The 26,332-nt window shown below is 42.4% G+C and overlaps 1 protein-coding gene across 9 annotated transcripts in view; it reads right to left on the bottom strand.

Moving 5' to 3' along the window:
- MSRB3 (methionine sulfoxide reductase B3) overlaps positions 1 to 23,303 on the bottom strand; it is a 58,725-nt gene extending 35,422 nt beyond the window's left edge. The window contains exons 1-4 of one of the 9 annotated variants that reach the window (XM_088652486.1): positions 23,096 to 23,303; positions 14,876 to 14,958; positions 9,794 to 9,937; positions 6,908 to 7,034 (exon numbers count right to left, since the gene is read on the bottom strand). In XM_088652486.1, coding sequence (XP_088508612.1) covers positions 6,908 to 6,983 — 76 coding nt within the window. In that variant the 5' untranslated portion in view covers positions 6,984 to 7,034; positions 9,794 to 9,937; positions 14,876 to 14,958; positions 23,096 to 23,303. Of the gene's footprint in view, positions 1 to 6,907; positions 7,035 to 9,793; positions 9,938 to 14,875; positions 14,959 to 22,873 lie in introns of all 9 variants that reach the window. The other 8 variants (XM_088652485.1, XM_088652483.1, XM_088652484.1 and 5 more) reach the window with 8 other exon arrangements.
- Positions 23,304 to 26,332: the final 3,029 nt, after the last annotated feature.

Raw genomic sequence — 26,332 nt, 5'->3', positions numbered from 1 at the left:
CAACTTGAAGCCATGGTTTCAACAAACGAAAGGCAGAAGTGAAAGATTCTGAAATTATTCTCCTGGAAGAAGGCAGGGAAATACATGTGCCCAAGGTTTGCACATGTATTGCTCATTCATGCTTGCTCACATAGCACTAGACCAGTGATTCCAAATTGGGGGTCCACGAAGCACACCTAGGGGGTCTGTGGCACCATTCACATAACAAAAGCTACCATAGAGATGTCAACATTTTCAAAATATATTTAATTATCTAACTTAATTATTTTTAACAGAATGAATATGGGCTTGTTTGACAAGGCAAAATCACCACAAAATATATATTTTAAAGGATCCAGTTGTTGGATGGGCAGGTGGGGAGGGGAGGCATTAAATAACCAATAAAAAACTTTCGGTTTTGGCCATATACTACTGAAGTTAGGCTACAAATACATGTATTTAGAATTATATTCAAAAGCCATACAGGTGTTTTAGGAAAATCAAAACTTTTGAAGTGTCTACAGGTAGCATGGGTCTGAAAAACTAATGTTTTTCAAAATGAGTTTTTCTAATTACTGAAGGAGTTATGCTTGATTAGAAATAAACAGTCTTGACAAAAGTTTGTTAGTAATAGATATATGCTCATAAAGAAAGCAATTGTGTTCTCAAAGTAGAGTGACCAGAGTTATCCATCTGTATGTCATTTAGTACAAGAGAAGAAACGGCAGGTTTAAATTACATGGTATTGGATTGCAATTTCCTAACATTGGATGTTTTCTGCTTTTTTACCTTCAGTCATTACTAAAAAGTGTTCATAAAAAGTAGCTTAAAGCACAGATGCTTTCAAATAATTTAAGCAAAGATGTTTCTTTTTTTCCTCCCCTTTATTCTATTTCCATAAATATATGGAAATTACACACTTCTGGTCACTACTGATTATCCCTTTGCAGGCAGAAAGAAGAACATTTAAAAGTATTTGATTGGAGTAAATAGTAGACATTACAAGCTTTGTTATTAACTTGCAAGGTACCAGAAAGAAACTTTTATCTCACAGATTAGAAATTACTTTTGATCTAGCCATTCTTTTAAAAACTCAAGTTTTCTACTTTGAGCTCTCTCATTAACTGCTACAGAGCCCTCATTTTAACAGGAGGCTTTGAAAGACCACTGTTGTTACCCGCATTGTTGGTTTAAATCTTATTTTGGTGGAGGATAAAGACTTTATTCCAGATTTCTTTGTCCTACAAGATTCACTATGTAAGTACTCACCCAAATTTTGCAGGAATGTCCTGTTTCATAAGCGACAAATTATTTGGATTTTGTGCTCTTAAAGGTCACCTTACAAATTAGCAAGATTTTCCTACATCCTGGCTTCTCAACCTTAAATATAAATATTGTTCCCAAACTGTGAGTGAGGTTTGTGCTTTACAATATTATGTTGATTTTTTTAAGAAGCCAAGTGGTGGAGGTTTACATTCACAGGCTCTGCTGTTTTCTTGCACTAATAAGTCTTTCAGAAGTTTACCTAAAAGCAAAATAAGAACCTACATTACTCATGCATGCAACACTCTTTTGACCTGTTTGGGGATCAACGTTAAAAACCCACAGACAAGGCAACGTTGCCCTATAAAATCTCTTAATTTTTTAATTTAAGTTATCATAGCTTACAATCTAAATCCAGGGCTACAAAAAGACTATTTTATGTGGCCCACTTCCATCTCTGGAGGTTCATAATAGGTAGCAATGGTAGAACAAAGCTCCAAAGTCAAATATATTTTTTTTACAAACCCTTCTTGTCTTATCTCAATTTGTCCCTGGCTACCAGTCCCTGGCTGAACAAAAAAGGTCTTCTTTTATTTGTTCATAAGAATTAAAATATGAAGGATTGCACTTCATCTTTGCATTCATCCATTATATCATTTCAGAGGGTATTTGTATCGTTTTTATAAAATGTAACTAATTACAAAATATCTTAGGAATTTATTATTGTTACCATACTTACATTTTATAGATCGATTCTTTATTAATTTCAGTACAGTACAACCTTCACATTATTTTTCTATTGATTTTTACTGTTCTAGTATTCACTAATTTTTTTTACCAATATTCCAGTGGGGTGTTTCTTTTTTTTGGGGGGGGGGGACTGAGGAGGAACAGCTAGCCTTCAAAGAGTGGGTTTATTTGTTTTTAAATCACACTTATTTCAAATATGTATACACTACCTCTCCATCACTCAAAACTAGTTACAACTTTAAAAAAAATACAAACAAATGCAAAAATAAAATTCCAGCAAATCCTGAGTACGTCTACTCTAGAATGAAACGTTAGGGAAGCCCTGGCATTCTAAAACTTTTTAATGTATTTTTCTGTATTTATATATACAGTATCTGATGTCACTTTATTGCTATATCGTGTTTTGCTCTCTGTTTCCTTCTTTGTAAGCTGTGTTGGGGTCTTGCGATTTGAGGACCCGCCACCTGCGAAGAGTAAAAAGACACAGTGACACGTGAATTTAGGTTAGACTTTCAAGTAGGTGTAGAAACTTGGGTTTTGCCAAAGTTCCTGGGAAAGAATGTCCACACCTGAGAACACTTCTCTGCAAAGTCAATCGTGACTTTGTACATACTTAACTGAACTGTTCAAATTAAAAAGGTCGTGATATAATAAAACAGTGGGGTGTGTTTTGACAAGATCATTTAGTTCTGTTGGAATAATCAACAGCACCTGAAATCGAGTCTGGGAGGCAGCAGGAAGCCAGTGCGGGCACTGGAGTGCTGTTGGTCACAGTACATAACGTAAGATAGGTCAAATGCTTTGCACCAGCTACAGCTTCTGAACCACTACCAATGGTAGCGCCACACAAAGTGCCTTTTGGTGGATCATGTCAGGATTATGAAGCTATGCATGATGGCTATGAGGTCATCTCTGAAAGAGGGCCACAACGTACATGCCTACCCACTGCAACCTGAATATATGGGCTCAATGAAGAGCAATATAGGAGCACACCAAATACTGCAAGCCGCAGGTGGCGCTGTGGTCTAAACCACAGAGCCTAGGGCTTGCTGATCAGAAGGTTGGCAGTTCGAATCCCCGCAACAGGGTGAGCTCCTGTTGTTCGGTCCCAGCTCCTGCCCACCAAGCAGTTCAAAAGCACGTCAAGTGCAAGTAGATAAATAGGTACTGCTCCAGTGGGAAGGTAAACGGTGTTTCTGTGCACTGCTCTGGTTCACCAGAAGCGGCTTAGTCATGACCCGGAAGCTGTCTGCGGACAAACGCCAGCTCCCTTGGTCTAGAGAGCGAGATGAGCACGAAACCCCAGAGTCGTCTGCGACTGGACCTAATGGTCAGGGGTACCTTTACCTTTAAGTGACCAAAGGATGTACATTGCTGACACTCTGAACAATGATGTGAATGCCAACATGCTCTATATTATAACACCTCCCGAACATTACAACTTCTATAGTGTCAAGAGTTAATTTCAGATGGTTCACCCATATCCAGCTCCCAAACATAGACACCAGAAGACAAACAATCAAGGTCAAAAGCACAGTTTTAATGTTTTCTCCTGACCAAATATTGAACTGGTACAGATATAACCATGTGTTCCTGGAACTGGACCATTGCTTACTCAGTGACCCATCTTCAAGAAGGACTAATTGAAGGGGGGTTTTTAGATCAGAAGATATAAGACTGTACTTTAGCATCTCTGAAACACCTCATTGATGACCTCAAACAGTAAAGGGCCCTTCATCTCCTAGTTTGGATGTTGTTTTTAATGGAACAATTGTCTAGAACTCTTTAAAATGTGTAAAAGAAACTACTTTAAATAACTAGGACAGGAACAAGTTCAGCTCTCAGGTTGTGGTCACAGTAAACAAACTCACAGCAAGGAAAAGACTGAAATTAGTTTAAGATTAAACAACAATTTGAACTCTGTGTTTAAAACTGTGACACTCAAGTTGAGGCAAATAGGTTCACTATACATCTTACTAGGGTTTTTTAAAACATCTATCTGCTAAAGGACTTTTGTATTAAAAAAAAACACCCACTAGATTTGAACAGTTTTGCATCTTCCTTTTTGATAGGTATTATACTCAAAACATATTTAGTGCTTGACAGATGTGGCTGAATTTTGTATTTCCCATTATCATTAAAGTAGTCTCAACAAGCAACTTAACGACTTTGCAAGAGTTCATTTTCACATTAAAACTGCATAATTATTATTAAAGTCAATTAAAGCAAAACAAAATTCAACATTAAAAACATACAAAAAATAACATGATATGCCCAATACCTGTATTGTAATTTCCACTGTGAACTTAGAAAATATTTTATAAATGGTATTTAAATATTCTAGCAATTAAACACTGCACAGTATTTAAAAACTTTAGTGTTAAGAAGCATCCATGTCTTTCAGACATCTTAACAATTAATGTAACTAAAATGATACATGTAATTCTACTTTTCTAGACTTATAAGAGCAAGAAGAATAGCTTTCTACTACATGCAAAAGGTGATGCAAGCAACATAAAGTGTGAATGAGAAAAAGAGATGAATGAGCTTATAAAATGCAAACTCACAGCAAAGCAAAGTCAGTTTCCCCCTATATAAATATGGTGCTCTGCTACAGAAAATATATTTCAATGTTTTGTATAAATACATATGAAGAAAGGTTTGATTTTATCCTTACAAATTTACATTAAAGTTTTTATAAAACAAAATTTATCTGCATATCCACAGAAAAGGATGGGACCATAGCTGCCAAGTTATCCCTTTTTTTAAGGGAAATTCCCTTAGGCTGAATAGGCTTCCTCGTGAGAAAAGGGAAAACTTGGCAGCTATGGATGGGACACAAAAGTGTAATGAATTCTCAAATATTGTTAGATTATTCAACTGTCAAGTAGAACACTACTGATATATTTTCTAGATTAGAATTGCTTTTCAAACAAGATTAAGTCTGCATGTGAAAGATTTCTTGTTTGGAGGGGGGTAATTCTATTTAAAATATTTGAAAGAATACATAATTAGTGCCATCTACTGGCAATCTGGAGCAATTATCTTTTAGGATGAAATCTCTACAGAACATGTACAGTAATAATTTAAAACCAAGTCGTTTCTAAATAAGCCCAATTTTGTGCATTAAAAAAACCACCTCAATTATATAAACATATAACTTCTAATATTTCCAAAGGAAAAACAAGATGTATTCCAGATGAATAGCAGTATTAGGAAGAGACCAATAAGAGGGCATAAACTGTGATAGGCTTGGAAGAAGGGAGAGTATTGGGTGAGAGGGGAAGCAGATTGCTCTGAAGATATTCATAAGCTATCTTAAAGTGCAAATCTGTTGTAAAAAGGTGAACAAAAAAAATCTGACCATTTCTAATACAGAAGGCAATGACTATATGCGCCGTATTACTAATTCCATTCTCCTTCATTAATGTATACTAATGTCACCATGGGACGCGGGTGGCGCTGTGGGTTAAACCACAGAGCCTAGGGCTTGCCGATCAGAAGGTCGGTGGTTTGAATCCCCGTGACGGGGTGAGCTCCTGTTGCTCTGTCCCAGCTCCTGCCAACCTAGCAGTTCGAAAGCATGTCAAAGTGCAAGTACATAAATAGGTACCGCTCCAAGCGGGAAGGTAAATGGCATTTCCGTGTGCTGCTCTGGTTCGCCAGAAGCGGCTTTGTCATGCTGGCCATATGACCTGGAAAGCTGTACGCCTGCTCCCTCGGCCAATAATGCGAGATGAGCACCACAACCCCAGAGTAGGACATGACTGGACCTAATGGTCAGGGGTCCCTTTACCTTTTAAGTACATCTAGACTGGAATGTAGGTGCTAGTGTTTTGAGGTGGAAACTATGACACTTACTGAGTCAATTTCAATTCTCTTCCCCTATGATTGGCAGGAAACACCTTTGGGCAAGGGCCGCTACTCTCACGTCCGGTTTTTGGGTTCCCCCTCCCCAAGATCTGCTCTGGAGGGTCTTCATTCCCCCAGGGCCCGGGTGGATGTTGGGTAGAATTAAGAGGTTGCTGTGGGGAGGGACAATCACAGAAAATTGTCTTCCTTATTCTGCAGATGGATAACATTTGTAAATACAAAATAAAAAATTCTTTCCAGTTGCACCTTAGAGACCAACTAAGTTTGTCATTGGTATGAGTTTTCGTGTGCATGCACACTTCTTGTGTATCCTGAGAAGTGTGCATGCACACGAAAGCTCATACCAATGACAAACTTAGTTGGTCTCTAAGATGCTACTGGAAGGAATCTTTTTATTTTGTTTCGACTACAGCAGACCAACACGGCTACCTACCTGTAACTAGTATTTGTAAATACAGTCGTACCTTGGATTCCGAACGCCTTGGTACTCGGACGTTTTGGCTCCCAAATGCCGCAATCCCGGAAGTGAGTGCTCCGGTTTGCGAATGTTCTTTGGAACCCGAACGTCCGATGGGGCTTCCGATTGGCTGCAGGAGCTTCCTGCAGCCAATCAGAAGCCGTGCTTTGGTTTCCAAACATTTTGGAAGTTGAACTGAATTCCGGAACGGATTCCGTTCAGCTTCCAAGGTACCACTGTATTGCTTAAATATTGCTAGGTTAGGGGAGTATTTAATGTATTATTTACAGGACGATTACAGTACTGTATATTGGGGTTTTTTTTTTCTTTGAGAACTGATAAACGTTGTCAAATCTAAAGAAATTGTGTCATGTAGGGGCCTCCAAGACATTCAACATTTCTCAGATAATTTTTCAACATAGCTGTAAAGCATGGTGTCTCTTAAACAAATACTTTCAGCTTCAGACGTTTTAGATAGCCAGCAGTTTAGCAAAGCATGGCATAGTATTTACTGTAGCAGAGGCACCCACGTCACTAAGAGGGACCTCCATATGCAATGACCACAACAAGTAGCACCCATTCAACCTGAGGGAAGCCCACAGGCTCGCAGGGCCACTGGCTGGCTCTTTGTCACCAAATGCAGTAGGTTGAATGCAGACATCACTGTAATATCCTCACCAACACAACCAGAGGCAAAGAACAGGGGCAAGAGCTGAGTAAGGGAGAAAAAAAAGATGAAAATAAAATTAAAACATCAAAAATGTTAGATACATTCACAGCAAAACTGATGGTTATGTTTTTTTTAAAATGAAAGGAAAATACTAACATTCCAAATACACATTTATAAGTAATTTTATCTAATTCCTTGCCATCAGGCTTTTATGCTTGATTACATTAGCATGATTGATAACATAATAAGCAAACACACTGACTGCACCAGGCAATGATGCTCCTTGCTAAAATACAAGACAACAAAAAATGGGAATTCATGGATGATTGGAAAATGATCTCATGAAAAATTCAGAAAGTAAAACACAGAACTTTTCTTTTTTCACTTATTATGAGATTACATGAATGTTCCAGGTCCCTTCAAAATAATGGGGCAGATAGTGTTACACAAATAATAGGCACTTTGAAACTGTTGAGTACTTTTAACAATTTCCCTGTCAACATATTTAAATGGCGTAACCCCATGAACACTGCACTGAGGCCTTTGGTCAAAGAGCAAGAGAATGCAGAGAGGAAAATTAATCTGAGGGGACTGGAAATTTGTTACAAGAGTTGGCAAAGTGCAGTTACCCTATGAAATAAACAGAATCTTTTCCTAAGTTTCTGCAATGCGAACCAAAAAGATCCATCAGAAACTTCTAGTTGACAGGCTGCAATAAAACAGATTGTACAAGGCTGCATCTATTCTCTTCTGCTATTCCCGTTCATTTGAATATCCAGACGTTTGCAATAGATTGCACACTTTGTATAATAAAACATTTTATTAGCTGCACTAATTTTGCATCGTGACGACAACTTCATCCGCCTGTAATCTGAAGGTAAACTAAAGTTGCAGGAAGCAGTAGAAAGGGCTGCAGAGTTTCGCAGATGTTTGTACAAGAACCTGGACAATTCCTTACAGTGGTGCCTCACTAGACGAATTTAATTCGTTCCACGGGTCTATTCTTATAACGAAAAATTTGTCTAGCGAATCCCATAGGAATGCATTGAAATATTTTTTTTAAAAAAAAAATGCCCATAGGAACGCATTAATTGAATTTCAATGCACTCCTATGGGAAACCGCGATTCGCCAGACGAATTTTTCGTAAAACAAATTTGTCTAGCGAGGCAACCTCCGCTAGAAAAATCCTTTCTTTAAGCGAAATTTTTGTCTTACGGGGCGTTTGTTAAGCGAGGCACCACTGTATTTGTAAAATACCATCTATGGCCGCCATGCTAATTCCCTGATGTGTAATTTGGCCAAACAGGATCAACATGGAAATTGACACCATTTTCATTTGGCTTGTGGGCATCATGGGTACACTAAACCAGGGCACACCAACAGCCTAGAAACCTGTGTGCAAACATCGAAAGAGTAGGAGGAAGGCCCTGGTGGGTAATAGTTATAGCTTCTTTGCTCTCTCTTAAAGTTCTGAAAAACATGAGATTGAATCTAAAAGTTATGCAAGCGAAGGCACCTTGTGAAAGCAGAACCACACTCATGCAACATGTAATCTTCCCAATTGTCATTGATTCCCTTTCCCCACAGCAGTAGCTGCCACCCCACACTACAGTCTATGCTCCAGAGATGCTTTTCAAGGAGCACAGGGTCTGGATGAGACGGGAAAGATCTGCTGCATGAACGGCCTTCTATTCACACAAACCTTGGGATCCAATCCTTTCCATTTGCATTGTGTGCATGTGCACATTAGTTATGCAATGTAAAAGGCATGCAAATATATGTAGGTTACCCAGTTACACCTCACCAAAGGTGTGGATAGAAGAGGATATGTTATTCGTGTGAAATTTTCTAGGGTGCAAATTTAGAGGCATCTCCTAGCTTAAACGAAATACAGCTTGTTACAGTGACCGGGTGACCTGGAGTGCCTGCAGTCTGCTCTCCATGTACTAACTGAGAGGCCCCTTGCTGTCCCTTAAAATTGGATTTTGACCACTTCTTCAGAGGGCTGTCCTCTAAAGTAGGATATGCAGCCACCCTAAACATACAGTGGATGCTCGGGTTGCGAACGTGATCCGTGCAGGAGGCACGTTCACAACCCACAGCATTCGCAAAACCCACGTCTGCGCATGCGCGGGTCACAATTCAGCGCTTCTGCACATGCGCAAAGTGCGATCTAGCACTTCTGCGCATGTGCATGTGCCGAAACCCAGAAGTAACCCGTTCCGGTACTTCCGGGTTCGGAGCAGAGCGCAACCCGAAAAGATACAACCTGAAGCGGCTGTAACCCAAGGTATGACTGTATACAAGAAGGATGATTGTTTCTACTTCCCCTATGTCAAGCAAAGGGGAAGTTGCATGTTGCTTCTTCCAGTCCCTTTACATAAGAAGCATCAATATATGTATTACTAAATCAGTTTGAAGTACCTCCAGCAATAATAACAATAAAACCCCTGCTTGAATTAACATGGCTGAACGCTGACTTAGAAAGCTATGGGAAAGAAACATTTGTGAGTTCCTAAATGGAGAGGTGGGGAGGAAGAGTGAGAATGTAAGTACCGCCTGAGAGAACCATTAAACATAAATAAACATGTCATTTTCACGAGTGACTGCAGAACTGCTTTTTGTTTCCTTTCTTCTTCTTTTTTTAAAAAAACCCAACCAACATTCCTCTGGAGCAGACTACTGACTAATAAAAGATCAAAGGTATATGCATTCCAAACACACAAATAAAAAATGTAATCTTTTCCCCCAAGCAACCTTCACCATGAGGAATAAAAGTGTGCAGTGAAAACGTAATTACCTAGCAAAGCTGGAGTCTTATTGTGCTCCCGCAGCTGATCATAAAACGTCTTCCTATTCTGTTTCATCAACTGTAGTACCAGGCAGCCTGTGCGCCTACCAATTGCAGCCATCTGGCTTGTGTCAAAGACTGTGAGTCAAGCAGCTACAGTGCAACAGGAAGAAAGGCAGTGATGTCACTCTTCAGGTCAGGCAAAGAACAAAGATGTATTCTACCATTAAAAAAAGAAAAAAAACTGGGTGCCCCAGGAGTAGGGAGGCCTCTAGCATGCTTTCGCTTAGTGATTTATGATTAATGCTGTTCTCTGTGCTAGCTAAGGAGCAGAGCACCACCTTGTGGTTAGCACAGCAAAAAGTGTGAGCGAAAGGAATGGCTTGTGTTGTTGCTTAAACCAGATGATAGAACTTTTGAAAGTTAAAAAGATTAATATAAATTAGGAAGAAAAGTGCAGGTTGGCTCACACTCAAGAAGCAATTAAACGCTCTAGACTAAATAAGTCCATCTGTTCTCTATAACAGTACACACAGTGAACACATGCAATTTGGTATTTCACTGAAAATTCAGAAAGGATTGCCTCATCTCAGGAGTCTGACACTTACTGTCATCCAGCTAATAAGAGGTAAAGGGGGAGAGGCCCAAATATGCTTAGAAAAAGAGTGTGCTTAAGCATCTCACAACATATTTCATTCATTCATTGAATTTCTATACCTCCCGTCATCTGAGGACCACAGGGCAGTTTGCAATATAAAAGCACAAAAATACATAACATAGTAACAAACAAAAACAATACTCCACCCACATATGTAGCTTAAAATGCCATATATTGTTTAATTAGCCAAAGGCCTAGGCGAAGATGAAAGTTTTTGCATGGCGCCTAAAGATACAGAATGAAGGCGCCAGGCAAGCCTCCCTGGGAAGAACATTCCACAAGTAGGGAGCCACCGCAGAAAAGGCCTTTTCTCACGCTGCCACCCTCAGACCTCTCGAGAAGGAGGCATATAAAGAAGGGCCTCAGGTGATGATCACAAGGTTGGGATCAGTTCATATGGGGAGAGTCAGTTTTTGAGGTACTGTCTTGAGCCGTTTAAGGCTTTATGTGTCAAAACAGGCACTTTGAATTGGACCTAGAACTAAATGGCAGTTGAGCCAGGATTGGTGTTATAAGTATGCTCAAACCATCTTAATAATAAAAAGTAGGCTTTGCAAGACACTTGGAACAACCTTTCATCAAACAGGGGAGTGGGTAATACCACAAGTTTAAAATACCCTTGACAAAAATCCACAGATACTAAGGCACGGGTGTCAAACTCAAGGCCCGCGGGCCAAATCCGGCCCGCCAGACCTCGTCATGTGGCCCGCCAAGCACCCCAGCCAGCGGGACCTTGCTGCTGAAGCACCGCGCCGACAAAGCGCCAACAAACAGCTGGGGCCTGGGGGGGTAGAAAGGCGGCCGGAGCAGCGCTGCGTGGAGCGCTCCCCGAGCCACAGCAGGAGAAGGAGGAGGCAGCTTGCTGGGTCAGCGCCCAGCAGCGCCGCACGGAGAGTCCTGAGCCTCTGCGACGCAGCAGTGCTCTGTAGCACTTTGAATCCTCCTCCTCCTGCCACGGCTCGGCGCCTGGAAACGGCTGCTGCTGCTGAAGCACAGACAAAGCACCCAGCAGCGCCGCGTGGAGGAGGAGGAGGATTCAAAGTGCTACAGAGCACTGCTGCGTCCCAGAGGCTCGGCACTCTCCGTACGGTGCTGCCGGGCACCGACCCGACAAGCCGCCTCCTCCTCCTCCTGCCTCACCTCCTCCTCCTCCTGCCGCGGCTCAGCCTCATGAACGTGCAACTCTGAGGCTTTACGCACGTCTGCTAAAACGGACACCCGCTGCCTCACGCTGCACGGGAAATGCTTTTTGCCCCTGGGTCCCTTCGCGCTCTTTTCTGGCACTGAATCAAGGCGGCGACCCCCCCTTCCCTTTCTTCCTTCCTCTCTCTCGTTCTTATTCTTTCTTTCCCTCTCTACTTCCTTCCTTCTTTCTCCCTTTCCGTCTTCTCTCCCTCTTTCTTTTTCTTTCCTTCTTTATTCCCTTCCTTATTTCCTACTCTTCTTTCTCTCCCCTCTTTCCTTCCTTCCTCTCTCCCTCCCACTCCCTCTTTTCTTCCTTCCTTCCTTCCTTTCTTCCTTCCTTCCTTCCGTCCTTCCCATCTTTCTTCCTCCCCCTCATTCTTATTCTTTCTTTCCCTCTCTACTTCCTTCCTTCTTTCTCCCTTTCCATCTTCTCTCCCTCTTTCTTTCTTTTTCTTTCCTTCTTTATTCCCTTCCTTATTTCCTACTCTTCTTTCTCTCCCCTCTTTCCTTCCTTCCTTCCTCTCTCTCTCCCTCCCACTCCCTCTTTCCTTCCTTCCTTCCTTCCTTCCTCCCTCCCTCCCCTCCCCTCCCTCTCCCTCTCCTCATAAACATAGGATGCTGCTTTATACTTCTGGCCCTTAAACCCTGGAACCAGGAGAGCAGCTCCAGTGAGTCAACCTCAGCCAGTGCCTTTGGTGAAGGGTGGTGGCTCACTGGCAGAACATCTGTCCTGCATGCAGAAGGACCCCAGCATCTCCAGGTACCAGTAGCTCTGCAAAGCTCCTGCATGAAACCCTAGCGAGCCTCCACCACCCAGTGCAGTTACCAAAAATCATGTTTCAATAAATTGTACAATAATTGTACATTTGAATATCTACTTGCCATTATTCTGACTATGTTTCTGCTTTCAGAGCTAGTTATTACTTACATTATTACAAAAAAACAGTAATAATTGAATGCAGTGACAATAATTTGTGATAATAAAGAGTGGACACATAGTCCCACAGATACAACCGGCCCTTTGAGGGTGACCAAACTGCTGATGCGGCCCCCGATGAATTTGAGTTTGACACCCCTGTACTAAGGCATCAAAGTGTGGATCCTGCATAAAACCCAAGAATCAGGCATTGATTGACTAAAGTATGGGGTGGCAGGTGAAAGAAGACAGATGGCTCACTATCTTGCCTTGGTGTATCGCAGCTGCATAGCAGAAGTGAAGTCTACAGTGATGAAAGCGCCTATTATTCTCACAATTTCCCTTGAGTAAACAGTCAATTTGACAGGGAGGTGCATGGAATATAAAATAATTTATCCACATGGGGCTCCGCGTGGAGTCCCTAAGGTAGCTCACAATCACAAGTTAAAAACATAATTTAATCAAATCAACACATAGAAAAGGTGAAGGACCCCTGATCGTTAAGTCCAGTCACAAATGACTCTGGGGTAGCGGCACTCATCTCGCTTTACTGGCCGAGGGAGCCGCCGTTTGTCCGCAGACAGTTTCTCCAGGTCATGTGGCCAGCATGACTAAGCTGCTTCTGGTGAAACCAGAGCAGCGCATGGAAACGCCATTTACCTCCCCACCTATTTAGCTACTTGCACTTTGACATGCTTTCGAACTGCTAGGTGGGCAGGAGCTGGGACCGAGCAACGGGAGCTCATCCCGTCGCGGGGATTTGAACCGCCGACCTTCCGATCGGCAAGCCCTAGGCTCAGTGGTTTAGACCATACCGCCACCCATATAATCATTTGAAAAAAGAGGGAGAAGCAACATATAGCTCAGAACAGTAAGGGGGAAAGGCATTAACAGAACTTCAGAAAAGCAATGAGAGGCGGCCAACTGAGCTTCCCCCCAAAAAGCCCTGTGGCACTAACCAGCTTTCCAATGGCAATGGAACACTGAGCATGGTCTCAGACAAAAGACATAGTAGGTGGGCAGACTCATGTGGGAGCAGACTCTTAGGCCACCAATGGGGAGCAGGCAGCAACTCTTCAGAGGAACAAAACTGGTTGAGTTATTGATAGGAACATTGTTTGTTATTTGTTTGGCCACATACTCCTGCGATGCAGCTACTACAAGGAGGTGTGAGGCGAGCTCATCCACACAACGCTGGCTGAGCTTCCTGGGCACTCGGACAATTTCTATATAGAGTGGCTTCTTTCAGATGCTAACTCTAATGTGACAGCAAAGGTAGCCACGTTCTGTGCTAGAGCCATAAAAATCTGAGCTGACCTAGTTAAAGTTAAAGGTAAAGGTAAAGGGGCCCCTGACCATCAGGTCCAGCCGTGTCCGACTCTGGGGTTGCGGCGCTCATCTCGCTCTATAGGCCGAGGGAGCCGGCGTTTGTCCGCAGACAGCTTCCGGGTCATGTGGCCAACATGACAAAGCTGCTTCTGGCGAACCAGAGCAGCGCATGGAAACGCCATTTACCTTCCCGCCTGAGTGGTCCCTATTTATCTACTTGCACTTTGATGTGCTTTTGAACTGCTAGGTGGGCAGGAGCTGGGACCGAGCAATGGGAGCTCACCCCGCTGCAGGGCTTCGAACCGCCGACCTTCTGATCAGCAAGCCCTAGACTCTGTGGTTTAACCCACAGCGCCACCTGGGTCCCTAGTTAGTAGTGCCCATAAAACTTCAGGACAGAGCCAAAGATGATCCAGTGCTACCATTTGCTGTACCCTCCCAAGTAGTGATACCTTCCTTTATCTAATAATTTTTATAATAGTTGAAGTTTATATTTATTGCTTATATTTTAGATTGTATTTTGGATTGTTTTATGTATATATGTGTATGCTGGTTGAGAACCGTAACAATAAATAACAAACAAACAAGACAGGGACATTTTGCGACAACGGGCAGAAGGGGGATCCTGGCAAGGAAGCAAGGTGCAGGTGAGATTGTCAGCCTTATTTGAGGACCAGGAGCAGGAAGGATTGGTATGGTTAACACAGGTAAAGGGGCGAACTAGGAAGACCCAGGTTCAAATCCTCACTCAGCCATGAAATTCATTAGGTTAGATAAGGTCAGTAACACACACTCTATCTAACCTGCCCTGCAGGGTTGCTGAGATTATTAAATGGGGGAAAACTAGGTACACCAAACATAGCTTATTCAGGGAAGCCCAGAATAAATATAAAATAAAATAATTCATTTAAAAACAGAAACAACAATGTAATTGCGCCACAATAACCTCTATATAACTTGTTTTTTTGAAATTAGTATAAGTATCAAGCCTGTTGATACTTGCTTTCTTTGTTGTTCTCCTTTAGTAGGGGTTCCCAAACTAAGGCCCGGGGGCCGGATGTGGCCCAATCGCCTTCTAAATCCGGCCTGCGGAGAGTCCAGGAATCAGCATGTTTTTACATGAGTAGAATGTGTCCTTTTATTTAAAATGCATCTCTGGGTTATTTGTGGAGCCTGCCTGGTGTTTTTACACGAGTAGAATGTGTCCTTTTATTTAAAATGCATCTCTGGGTTATTTGTGGGGCATAGGAATTCGTTCATTTTTTTTCAAAATATCGTCCGGCCCCCCACAAGGTCTGAGGGACAGTGGACCGGCCCCCTGCTGAAAAAGTTTGCTGACCCCTGTCCTTTAGGCTTGTTTCAGCAGGAGGCTTTTAGTACTTGTAAGTACTTTGGGATACCCTGAGTCTGCAGATACTTCCCTCTTGTATGTAGCTTATATGGTTTTGGCTACATTAGCACAAGGAGAGGAAGACTCAAATCAGTATTAGGGGATATGCCAGAATGCTGAGAGACTGTAATGGAATGTCTGCAATGGAGAAACATGGGGGGAACTCAATTTGCAGTAATCCCACTTACGGACCTTTATGTTAATAGGGTTCCACCTCCTAAGTCAGTTTTGGCTGAACCTATCATGTCATACCTTATTCATACATTTTGTCAACAAATTGATGGAAGGGTTAAACCTGAAGAACTTGCTTTAAAGTAGGTGGCTGCATTAAATGTGGGGGGGGGGGACAAAATATCACCAAGCAGGGTTCCCCCCCCCCCATTACTTATACATTACATGCAGTTAAGTCCACCTGAACATTTAGTAGTTACTGTAGAAGATGAAATACACAGTTAGCTGGAACAACATGTAAGAACGGCTCTTTCAATAGCATATGCTGTGTCAGCATACATAATTGCTTCTTCGAATAGAAATGGCATGTGTTCAGTTCTAAGTTGTTAGATGTCTTTCTTAACAAGCCATTAGCACAGCAGAGAACTGACAGTCACTCAAAGCTGCAGTAAATTCTTAATGTCAATGAAATTGCTGATACAACATATTGGGAGTCAATAGCCCATAAAATACCCACACAAAGAAAACATTTTTAAACCATCAGAATTGTAGGTGCAGAACCATAAGCAGCAGCCACATCTATGTTAAATTACTGCATTAAAAATCTAGATGATGCTAACACTTAGCATTTATATAGCTCTTTGGAGTTCATTCAGAGTGCTTTATGTACATGTGATCTTAATAACCCTTACAACAACCCTTCCTTACAGGTAGTCAGTAATATTACCCTCTTACTGCAGAGCCTAAGAGATAACAGTTTGCCTCAGGGCACCTAGCAAAGTCCACAACTAGAGTGAAAATTACATAAAGAACTTGGTCTCTCACAGTTTACACACTTAAGCCAGTAACTCCAAAGTCATTTTGGTAGCAATCATGGTTTTCTCATTTTCTTTAATAATGTATAAAATACCATTTTCATCAGATATTAAAAGTAAAAATGTATGCCACAGTGAGATTTAAACTGTTCACTGAACTCAAGTACTGTATAAAAAACAACATTTGTTTTTACCTTCTAATGGTTTTCACTATGTGTCACAAAAGTTCAGCCTGTGACCATGAGAGAGAAAAACTCTTCCCCTTATGTCATGGAAGTTTTTGTGGGCTATTATTAAAGCTGAATTATTGATTTCATAGGCTCCGTTGTCCTACATAATGACTAAACTCCAGCCAAGTCTGAAGTTAGGAGGAGGAAAAAAGCAGCACAACTGTGCATTTAAGAAGAAGAAGAAAATACTGGGAACATAAATTGAATTACTGAGTCTTCTTTTAAACCCTTTCCCTGCTTCCCATGAATATTCAGGCATTCCATTTATGATAGAAGCACAAAACTGATTCCCAAATTCTCAGTTTTCTGTGGGCTCTGTAGCCCAGCCCAATCACCAAAGAACACAACATATCATGAAGTGTCATTTTTATTAATGCATTCCAGACAGGGAGAATGCAAACCTCCTAACACCTCACTCATGTATAGGCATTAATCAAATACTATCATTTATCATTATCATTATTATCATCTAATTTTTTATTATTTGAGTGCTTGTAGTAAATAGATATACAAGCACTTGACACAACTGCCAGATTCAAATGGTAATTATATTTTTTTATAATATTAGTACAGGACTGGAATTGTTGGGGGTGTCTTACTAGTTCCTCACTTTTATTTGAAATTGCTGGGTTTTTAAAAGGGCCATATTGATGACAAGGACAGAAAAGTAAATTCTGCTTTGTAATAACTCATTACAAAAGTCCAGCTGATGTCAGTGGAACAACCGAATGACAGTGCACACTTGCACAGCTATTGATCTGAGGATTTAGCATAGCTGCGTTTTCCTTGCAAGAAAATATGAGCACAGTAGTTCTCTATAAAGGAAAATAAACACCAATTTAAAGCTCTTGCAAAAGGCAAGTCTAAAACCATCCTGGGGAATCCCCTAGACTCAATGTGCAAGTAATAAGACAACAGTGGAACACTTACTTCCTTGTGTTTCCCAGAAACTACACCCCATCTGCTTATAGCTGCTGTTAGATAGGAAAAGGGAGCATTCCATATTCTTGGCAGAATATATAAAAAGACCAACTCATCCAGTAGACAGTATGGAAAATGAATATAGGTGCCAGAGTCATATGTAGTATGCAAAGGGTAATACACACTAGACCAGGCATCCCCAAACTTCGGCCCTCCAGATGTTTTGGACTACAATTCCCATCTTCCCTGACCACTGGTCCTGTTAGCTAGGGATCATGGGAGTTGTAGGCCAAAACATCTGGAGGGCCGCAGTTTGGGGATGCCTGCACTAGATGGTCAAGCAGGGCTATGGTGACTCATGAAATGAGGTCAGGCAATGCATAGGCATCCATAGGCATTCTGTTGATAAGGCATTTGGCTCCTGGACAAGAGTAGGATTTAGTGTAGGAAATTTTCAAAGATCAAGGATGATGCCCAAGAAAGTGTAGTGAGCACATTCTGGTGTTGTAATAGAGCTCAGATGGGGAATAACCAGCCTGGGATACAAATGTGGCCCTCTATGGACCTTTGTATTTCCTGAAGATTCTCCCCAGGCGATTCCTATTACTGGTCCTGCTCTGCACCCTCATCAGGTGTTTTCGCCTGGCTGGAATGTGTTCTTGAACTGTGATAAAAATACTTCTTGCTTGTTTGGATGAAGAGAGTTGCTGAGGGTGGTGGGTCAGGGTGTTGAAATGTCTGACTTTTAGGTAGCTGTAATATAGCCTACTGGACAAAAGTAAGAGTAGAATCCAGTAGAAGAGTAGACTTGTTGACTCTGGGCCCTGCCCACCACTGGTATGTGGCTGCCCATAAGGCTGCCCATGAGGAAATATGGCCCTCAGACTGAAAATGGATCACCACCTCTGTAACAGAGAATGGATCTATAATTAGAAGGCAATCCACAGAAATGGGCACAAAAAAGATATACATTCATGGGGGTAATTATATTAGTCTCTTCTTATCCCTGAAAACTGATGTTATAGTCAAAGTTCCAGGGCCCATGTTCCAGGGTCTTCCATCCAGTGGAGGGCTACAGATGGCACAGGTGCTCAGTTAAGCATTTTTGGATGCAGTAGATTAAACTAGTGCCTTGGTAAACTCTGTACAGTACGTGCCAGAGGAGGCTGCTACATTGCCAGGCAAGATCTATTTTCTGCTGTACTGCTGTTCTGCTTTTAAACACTTGATGCATGAGCCAATTCTCTGTTTAAAGGAATGATTCTGGTCTAGTTTGAACAAAAATCTTTTTGAAATCTTATTTAATTAAATAGGTGAAAATCCAGTTAGTGGAGACACCTATTCTCCTTTAAAATCGCCTTAGTTGGCTTAGTTTAATCTGATTCCTTGCCATCTTAAACAAGATTAGAATAAAGCCAATTTAAACACTCCCACACAAACATTTCCCCTAATTCAGCTAAACCTGATTTTTAAGTTTAACCAATTTATAAAACTTACATAACTGTAAATAACCATGATATTAAGATGGAAAGCAACATTTGAAAGATTGAAGATGAACAGTTTATAACAGAATCAAAGGGTGTTGCTGATATGAACAGTCCTGGATAACCAGGGGCAGTAAATAGACCAGGCATAGGCAAACTCGGCCCTCAAGATGTTTTGGGACTACAACTCCCATCATCCCTAACCACTGGTCCTGTTAGCTAGGGATGATGGGAGTTGTAGTCCCAAAACATCTTGAGGGCCAAGTTTGCCTATGCCTAAAATAGACAGTCCCTGCACCACTGGTGCCCCCAAATGCACCAGAGCAGGAGTTTTTTTCCATAAATGAATGGCTACCATTAACTTCTAACGAAAAATTTAAGCACTGCATTTGGTGGCACTCTTTGGCTGTAAGGATTTACATTCTGATATTTAGGTGTGACTATGCTACAACAAATACTAAAACAGCAGATACTGAAGCTGTCTACTCCAATTCACCATTTCTCTAACCTTCAACTCAAGGGAAATATCAATAAGAGTATTTGAGGTCTTTTGTCAGTTCAGAATAAAAAGCCCAGTGCAAACCTTTTCCTCTTATAAAAGCAGACAGGTATTGTATCCTGGGGAAACTAATAGTTAAGATGGATAAGAGAGACATACAATATTAACAAGAAGTCGTGCAGCACCGTTCATTTGTTAGTGAATTGTGGCATAAGCTTTTATGGCATAGAGTCTACTTCACCTAGCTTTTTCAAATCTTTAATTATGTTTTCATAGGTTGCCACTGGTCCCAGTTTGGTCTGAGAGGCCATTTCCCAAAACCCACGCTCACCTGCCCCACACCTAAGGTCAAATGTGGCATCAGTTGTGGAGCAGGTAGAGATGCTGCTGCCAATGGGCCCTAAAGGTGCATCCCCCGTTTTCTTTGCTTGGGTGGTGAAAGTACCGTAATCCCACTGGGGTTGGCTGAGCTACCAAGTTCCTGATACTCTATTGGTACACTACATGTTTGTATTCATCACCTGTTTATATTCTACTGATATACAAAAACTTCATTCCTCTCCTAATTTATTCTAGGCAACTGTCACCTTACAGATGTATACTTCTCCAAGCAAGGTAAGCATTGCAAGGCATTGGGTTTTGGGAAGGAGGAATTTAGGGCCCTAGAGTCCTCCTGCCTCCTTCTGAAAGCCTAGTTAGCACTTTCCCCAGCTTTGGGAAAGAGGTAGAAGGGCTCAAGGATCCTGCCAGAGCTTCATACCTCCTTGCTTAGCTGGCTTTGCAAAGGCAGCGCAAGGGCTGGTGGGGGGGGCATCAAACTTTGACCTTGCTCCCCACTCCCATCCCTGCATGAAAAGGAAGTGTGAAACCTGCGGGTTCTGTGTAAAAGCACTCTTGCTGCCCACTTGGGATGAAAAGTTGGGCCACCCTGAGCTAGAATATGGGGAAGGCACACATCATTCTATCTATGTAATCCTGTGAGCAGTATGCTACTACTAATTCCAATGTGCATTGAAGGAACACTGGGATGTATTTAAGAGTAAGAAATAATAAATCAGCATTCAAAAACTGAATAGGAATTATAACTTTTAAGAAATTAAAAACATTTTTAAAAATGAAAGTCACTTATTGTCAGAGCTAATAATTTCAAGGTTGCCAAGTATATTACTGCAATCAAATGCCTGCATAAACAGGAATGTTTTAAAATTCCTCCTGAAAGTTAATAATGAGTAGGACAGATGCATCTCACCAGGGAGGCATTCCATAAGCAGGGAACTACCGTATTTCCAGTGACATCATCCAAAGGAATTGGGATTCCTTGACATGGCTTAGCTGATAGGCATGAGGGAATCCCTGAATTGTCAACACTGTTCAGAAAACAGAGTACTTCCCCCAAATTCCAGCTGACTAGGCAAAGGTGGTAGCAGGACACTAGGAAACAATATCTGTTGGACTACCTTGCAGCTTTGAAAGCCTGCCCAAGATTCTGGGAGAAGAACAACAAAAAAGTGTCTCTCAATGTATAATAAAGCATCTTTCTGATCTTATTCCAAGAATACTTTTTCACAGCACTAATTTAAATCATTGCTTCCATCTTACAATAAACTTTGGGGAAAGACCTAAATGTTAATATATTGTGTATCTTTTTTAAAAAAAAATATTGATTTTCTTTTCTTGTAACAAATATCCAATATCATTACAAAACATTCATTTTCCAATTTTTCCCTCTCCCTTTTGACTTTCCTCAGCTTCCATTTCTGGTTTATTACATCAAATGATACTTTCTGCTGTTTGTATATAATGTTATCATATTGTTACACTTCTTGTTCTCTATAAATAAAATGGTAAATGTTTATTTAAATCCTGCCAACGAGTCCATTTTTTTTGTTTCTGCAAATATATTGTAAAGGGTTCCCATTCTTTTTCAAAACCACTATTGTCCTTTTCACACAGTTTGTCTGTTAACTTTGCTAACTCTAAAATATTGTGTATCTTAGTCTTCCTCTTTCTGTTCTAGGTCATGCTATTATTTTTTGTGAGAGGATTCAATATCAGCAACTAGAAAGGGAAGTTTTACAATGTGAAATCCCAAAACCTTTAAAGTAATTAGCTAATGAAAGGTTGCTTGTCTGCTTTTTTGTTGTTGTTGTTGCAAGGATTCATTTATATGTGCATAGTTCTGTGTGTAAAGTATTAAGCCTCATTTATGAATTCAAAAAAGGAGCTCCTCCTGGTCCTCTGTATCTATTTTGTACTTTGTGTACAGAGATTGAAATGATTTCACCTGTGCATCATGGTTCCACAGCATTAAAACAAAGAGTAAACTATTTTCCAAGCCCACAATAGGATGTGATTTATATCTAGCATTCCAACATTCCATGGCCAGTTAGGACATACATTCTCAAGAGTCCAGAAAATTGCCAACAGCTTTATTTCTATTCACGAGTCATAAGCTCACTTTGGACCATTAAATAACTTCCGCTTTAGAACACTATTTGCTTTGGGAATTATTACATGATCCCCCTGCCCACCCAAAACGGGAAAACAAATATAAATTCCTTCAGTACAGGATCCTTACAAAGAGGATCTAGAGGCAACCCTGTACTATGAGAGTGAGGGTTCCCCCCTCCCATTACCCTCCAGCTTACTGCAGGTGCCAAAAGCAAACCAAATAAAGTATAGTACACTTTTGGCCTTTGTTGCCACATAAGCAGTGCTGCCGTCCAGGCAGGACTTTGCGACAGAAGTGCAGGGTCCCACTTAGCAGAATGAGGAGCAGGGTCCCTAAATGCAGCTGGGGCTGGTTCAACACACGCCGCTATCTTAAGAGGACACCACACCACAAGATCTTTAAATCCTGATGCTAAAGTTGGCTAACTGCACATAGGCAACATGCAGATTTGTTGTACGTCATGCTCCTGTCGGGAGCTTCCAGAGGCTGTGATGTGGCTACCCGCCATTGGAAACATTATACTAGGTGAGAAGGGCCTTCCTACGATCCTCCAAGCAGGGCAACCTTTCCATACATCCTTACTCTATATTTAACCCAGAAATCATTACCAGCCCTTGGTTTTATGGCCACAATTACTAAGATGACCTTCTTAACCCCCTGAGACAAAAAGTAAAGGCTTTTCCTTTTAGATAAGCACAGTGTCCACTCCGAAGACATTTGTGTGCATTGATTGTTGTTGTTTTAACTCAAGGGAAAATTCCATTAGTTTCTACGGCACTTGCTCCCAGGTTAAGTGGGCTGCAGTCTAGGAGTTGGGGTGCCAACTTGATCAAAATATTGGGGGGGGGGTGTAAGCCCCGTCCGTCACAAAATCGATAACAATTCACGGTGCACATGAACCATTTGAATGACAATGCCTATCAACTTTTGGGGGGGGGACCTCAAATATTATTTTATGGGGGGAAGGGAGGCGAAGGGACCTCAGCCCTTGTGAGTTAGGACTCCTAGGCTAGGAGTGCTTCTTGCTGTGCCCACTTACCTGGAGACCGCCACTGAACTCAGCGGGGTCTTACTTCCGAGTAGACACGCCTGAGTTTCAGGAAGGGATGAAACAGCCTCCTTTCCCTAGACTTTTAAGGTTCTGTGGGGTGGGGCGAGGAAGCGGGGCCGGGTTGGAAAGCTCTAGAAACCCTAACGGAGGCAGGCAGGCAGGGCAGGCTGCCCGGTCTGCAGCAATGACGGGCGACGGCGTCTCCCTTACCTGCCACCAGCGCAGCGGCCGCCACAAGGCAAGACAAGTTGAGCAGCAGCAGAGAGGGAAACTCCGCGCGCATGGAGGGCGGAGAGGCGGAAAGTAAACGCGGGAAGAACAAGGAGGAGGAGGAGAAGCAGCAGCAGCAGCAGCAGTAGCCGGGGCTGAAGGCACCGTCTCCCCCCTCCCTCTCAGCTACGCTGCCCGCCTACGGCCCGGCGAAATGACAGGCCCAGCCGCCTCTCGGAGAGGCATGACGGGAAATTCCTGGGCACCGGCTGCCCAGGCATCTCCAAATATGAGCATAGAGAGTGCGAGCCGTGGAGAAGCCGGCCGAGGGGGTCAGCCGAGCAACTCCCCTGCCTTACGGATAAACAGGGGCTGTGGTTTTACTGCGTTGTGGTTTACTCTCTGTAAAGAGAGAAAGGAAGGCACCCCGGGGTGAACGTCACTCCGCCCCCCCCTCCCGGGGAGGCGAACTCCTGACGCCCAGCAGAATCAAGTCCCCGGGTGATGATGGGTCCCTATCGCTCTGCTTCCAGCAGGAATTTGGCCGTGTGCCTTTTGAGAGCTCTGCTGCAAACAGGGCGCTTTATTTGATTGGCTTTTTTTTTCTCCTCCAGCCAGCTTCTCCAAGTCCAAAACAAGTAAGACGGGCTTGCTGAGAAATCTGTAAAAAAAAGCAATCCGCACACACACACACCCCTCATCAGGATCACAGCCTAAAAGACACGATGCAAAAGGAGAAGGAACTGGGAAGGAGGTGGGGGTGGAAGCAAACTCAGGCGCTAGCTACATTAACCTTTCCATTTGCCTTTCTTCAGCATCTCCTATGAGGCATAAGGTAGGTAGGTCAGAGTACTTTTTTTAATATGAGGGTCGCTCATTAAAGATTTCCCCTGACCCACTTCCGGTTATCATAGGAGGATGAAATTGCACGTGGGTAACTTGGTAATTTGTAGCTCTGACCCCTAACAGTTTCTCTGTTATGGGTGCTAATGTGGCATAACATCTGATAATGGAACCAGTTGAAGCAGAGCAGCCATCAGGTTCCTGTACTTGAAAGGGCGCACACCACGGGAGACGTCCAATGAGATGAAAGGGACTTATGGGGAGGATGCTCCATCGTATGACATAATCAAGCATGGGCATTGTCAGTTCAAGTGTGGTTGGACTTTGGTGGAACGGCTCCCATTCCTGGATGACCACAGTCCGTCAATGATGAAGGCACCATCCAGCAAGTGGAGGCCGCCATTTTGGAGGATCGCCACATAACTGTTCGGCAACTAGCTGCAGACATCAAGATCAGTGTGGTCTCTGTAGGAAAAAAATCATCCATGACCATTTCACATGGGAAAGGTGCCCGCACAGTGGGTTCCCCAGCTGCTGACACCTTTCCAGAAGCAGGATCGAGTCACATGCTCATGGGCTCTTCTGGCCATGTGTCATGAAAACCATGACGACTTCTTCGCCAGACTAATTGCTCAGGAGGAAACATGGGTCCATCGTTATGACCCAGAGACTAAATCCCAGTCCAAACAATGGAAGCACCCTACTTCATCACCTCCAAAGAAGGCATGCGTCCAACCATCAGCGGGCAAGGTCATGCTGTCTTTTGGGACCAGCGTGGAGTAGTGATGATGGATTTCCTGGCAAAGGTTACCACAATTACCGGGACATACTACGCTTCACTGCTGTAGAAATTACGAAAGGCCATCAAAATCGAGAGGCGTGGTATGCTGACCAAAGGTGTCTGCCTCCTGCAGGATAACACCCTGATTCACAACTCGCATGTTGCTCAGCACAGTCCGGTGCCTATGAAATACTTCCTCACCCCCCTTATTCTCCTGACCCCACACCATCGAACTTCCAACTCTTTCCAACCATGAAGTTATTTTTTGAAGGGCAAGCTTTTTCCAGACAATGAAATGCTGATTTCTGAGGCAAAGTTGAGGCTTCTGACGCAACCTGCCGGCTTCTACAGACGGGGTCTCCACAGCTGCATAAAGCGATGGGAGAAGTGTGTGACTCTTCCTGGTAGCTATGTAGAGATGGACTAATAACCGTGCCAAGTTTAGTTTGTCTTAGTCCATGGGAAGTACGTCAGGGGAAATTTTTAATGATCGCCCCTCGTATATGAAAATACTTTTTATTACAGTTGAGTGTTCTTCATAGAGCTATTTAGAAAAAGACCAGAACATGGTAAAAGTGTAGTACAGATAAGCATCCCACCCATACCCAGGGTGGAAAGAAGTCATCAGACCTCTTGCCTTGTTAGGTCCAAGTAAGTAATTTTGGCAATTTTTTTTTTTAAAAAAAAGCTTGAAGCCTACAAAATCCATGGCAGCTATTTAGTGGTGCAGCAAAAAGATCAGAATTCAGTATTTCTCAAATGTGGGTCACCAGCCATTAAGACTACAACTCCCATCATCCATAGCCAGCAGGACCTGTGGTCAGGCATGATGGGACTTGCAGTCCAACAGCTGGGGACCCAAGTCTAAGGTTGGTCGGTATTTACTATTGGTCAGTATTTACTACACTGACTAGCAGTAGTTCTCCAGGGTTTTAAACGTGGGTCTCTGCCAGCACTACCTGGAGATGTTGGGGGTTGAATGCGGGACCTTGTGCACACAAAAGGATGTGCCCTACACCTTAGAGCTACAGCCCCACCCACTATGAAGGATAATTCCTAAGGAAGCTTCAAGGCGGCACAATAAAAAGGTTTTTAAGGGCAGAACTGGATTAGTCTGCAGCTTATTAAAATAGGAACTTCCAGCTTCCTTCTGGGACATGAGCTTCTAGACTAGAGAGTCTACTCCCTCAGATGCTGAAATGACTTAAAACAAAAGCATCAGCATAAACAAATGCATTGTTTCCCCTCTCATAAAACCTGGTGGAAGAAATAAAGTACTACTTTAAAAAGATTTCACAAAGACACATAAATCCTTTTAGAATTCAAAGGGCTCACTGCTGTTCAGCTTTGGTGTATTTGGCAGAGTGAATCATAAGGCTAGAAAAAGCTCACATTAAAAAGCACTGCTTTTAAAAGAAAAGACCACCACCAAGAGACACTGGGAGCATAAACTCCCAGCAGCAGTACACCAAGGTTTCTGAATGGCAGTAGGCATGTACTATGCTTTCCAGGTTCATCCAACAGAGTTTTCATAAAGGCAACTGATAAAAGCAGGAAGTTTGGTGTCTTTATAAAATATTGAAGAATCTTTAAAATAATGAACGCCTTTTGTG

Source organism: Zootoca vivipara, chromosome 9 (assembly GCF_965207765.1).
Source record: "Zootoca vivipara chromosome 9, rZooViv2.hap1.1, whole genome shotgun sequence".
Lineage (NCBI taxonomy): Eukaryota > Metazoa > Chordata > Lepidosauria > Squamata > Lacertidae > Zootoca > Zootoca vivipara.
The sequence above is the reverse complement of the archived record's forward strand: the minus strand, read 5'-3'. Positions and strand labels throughout refer to the sequence as shown.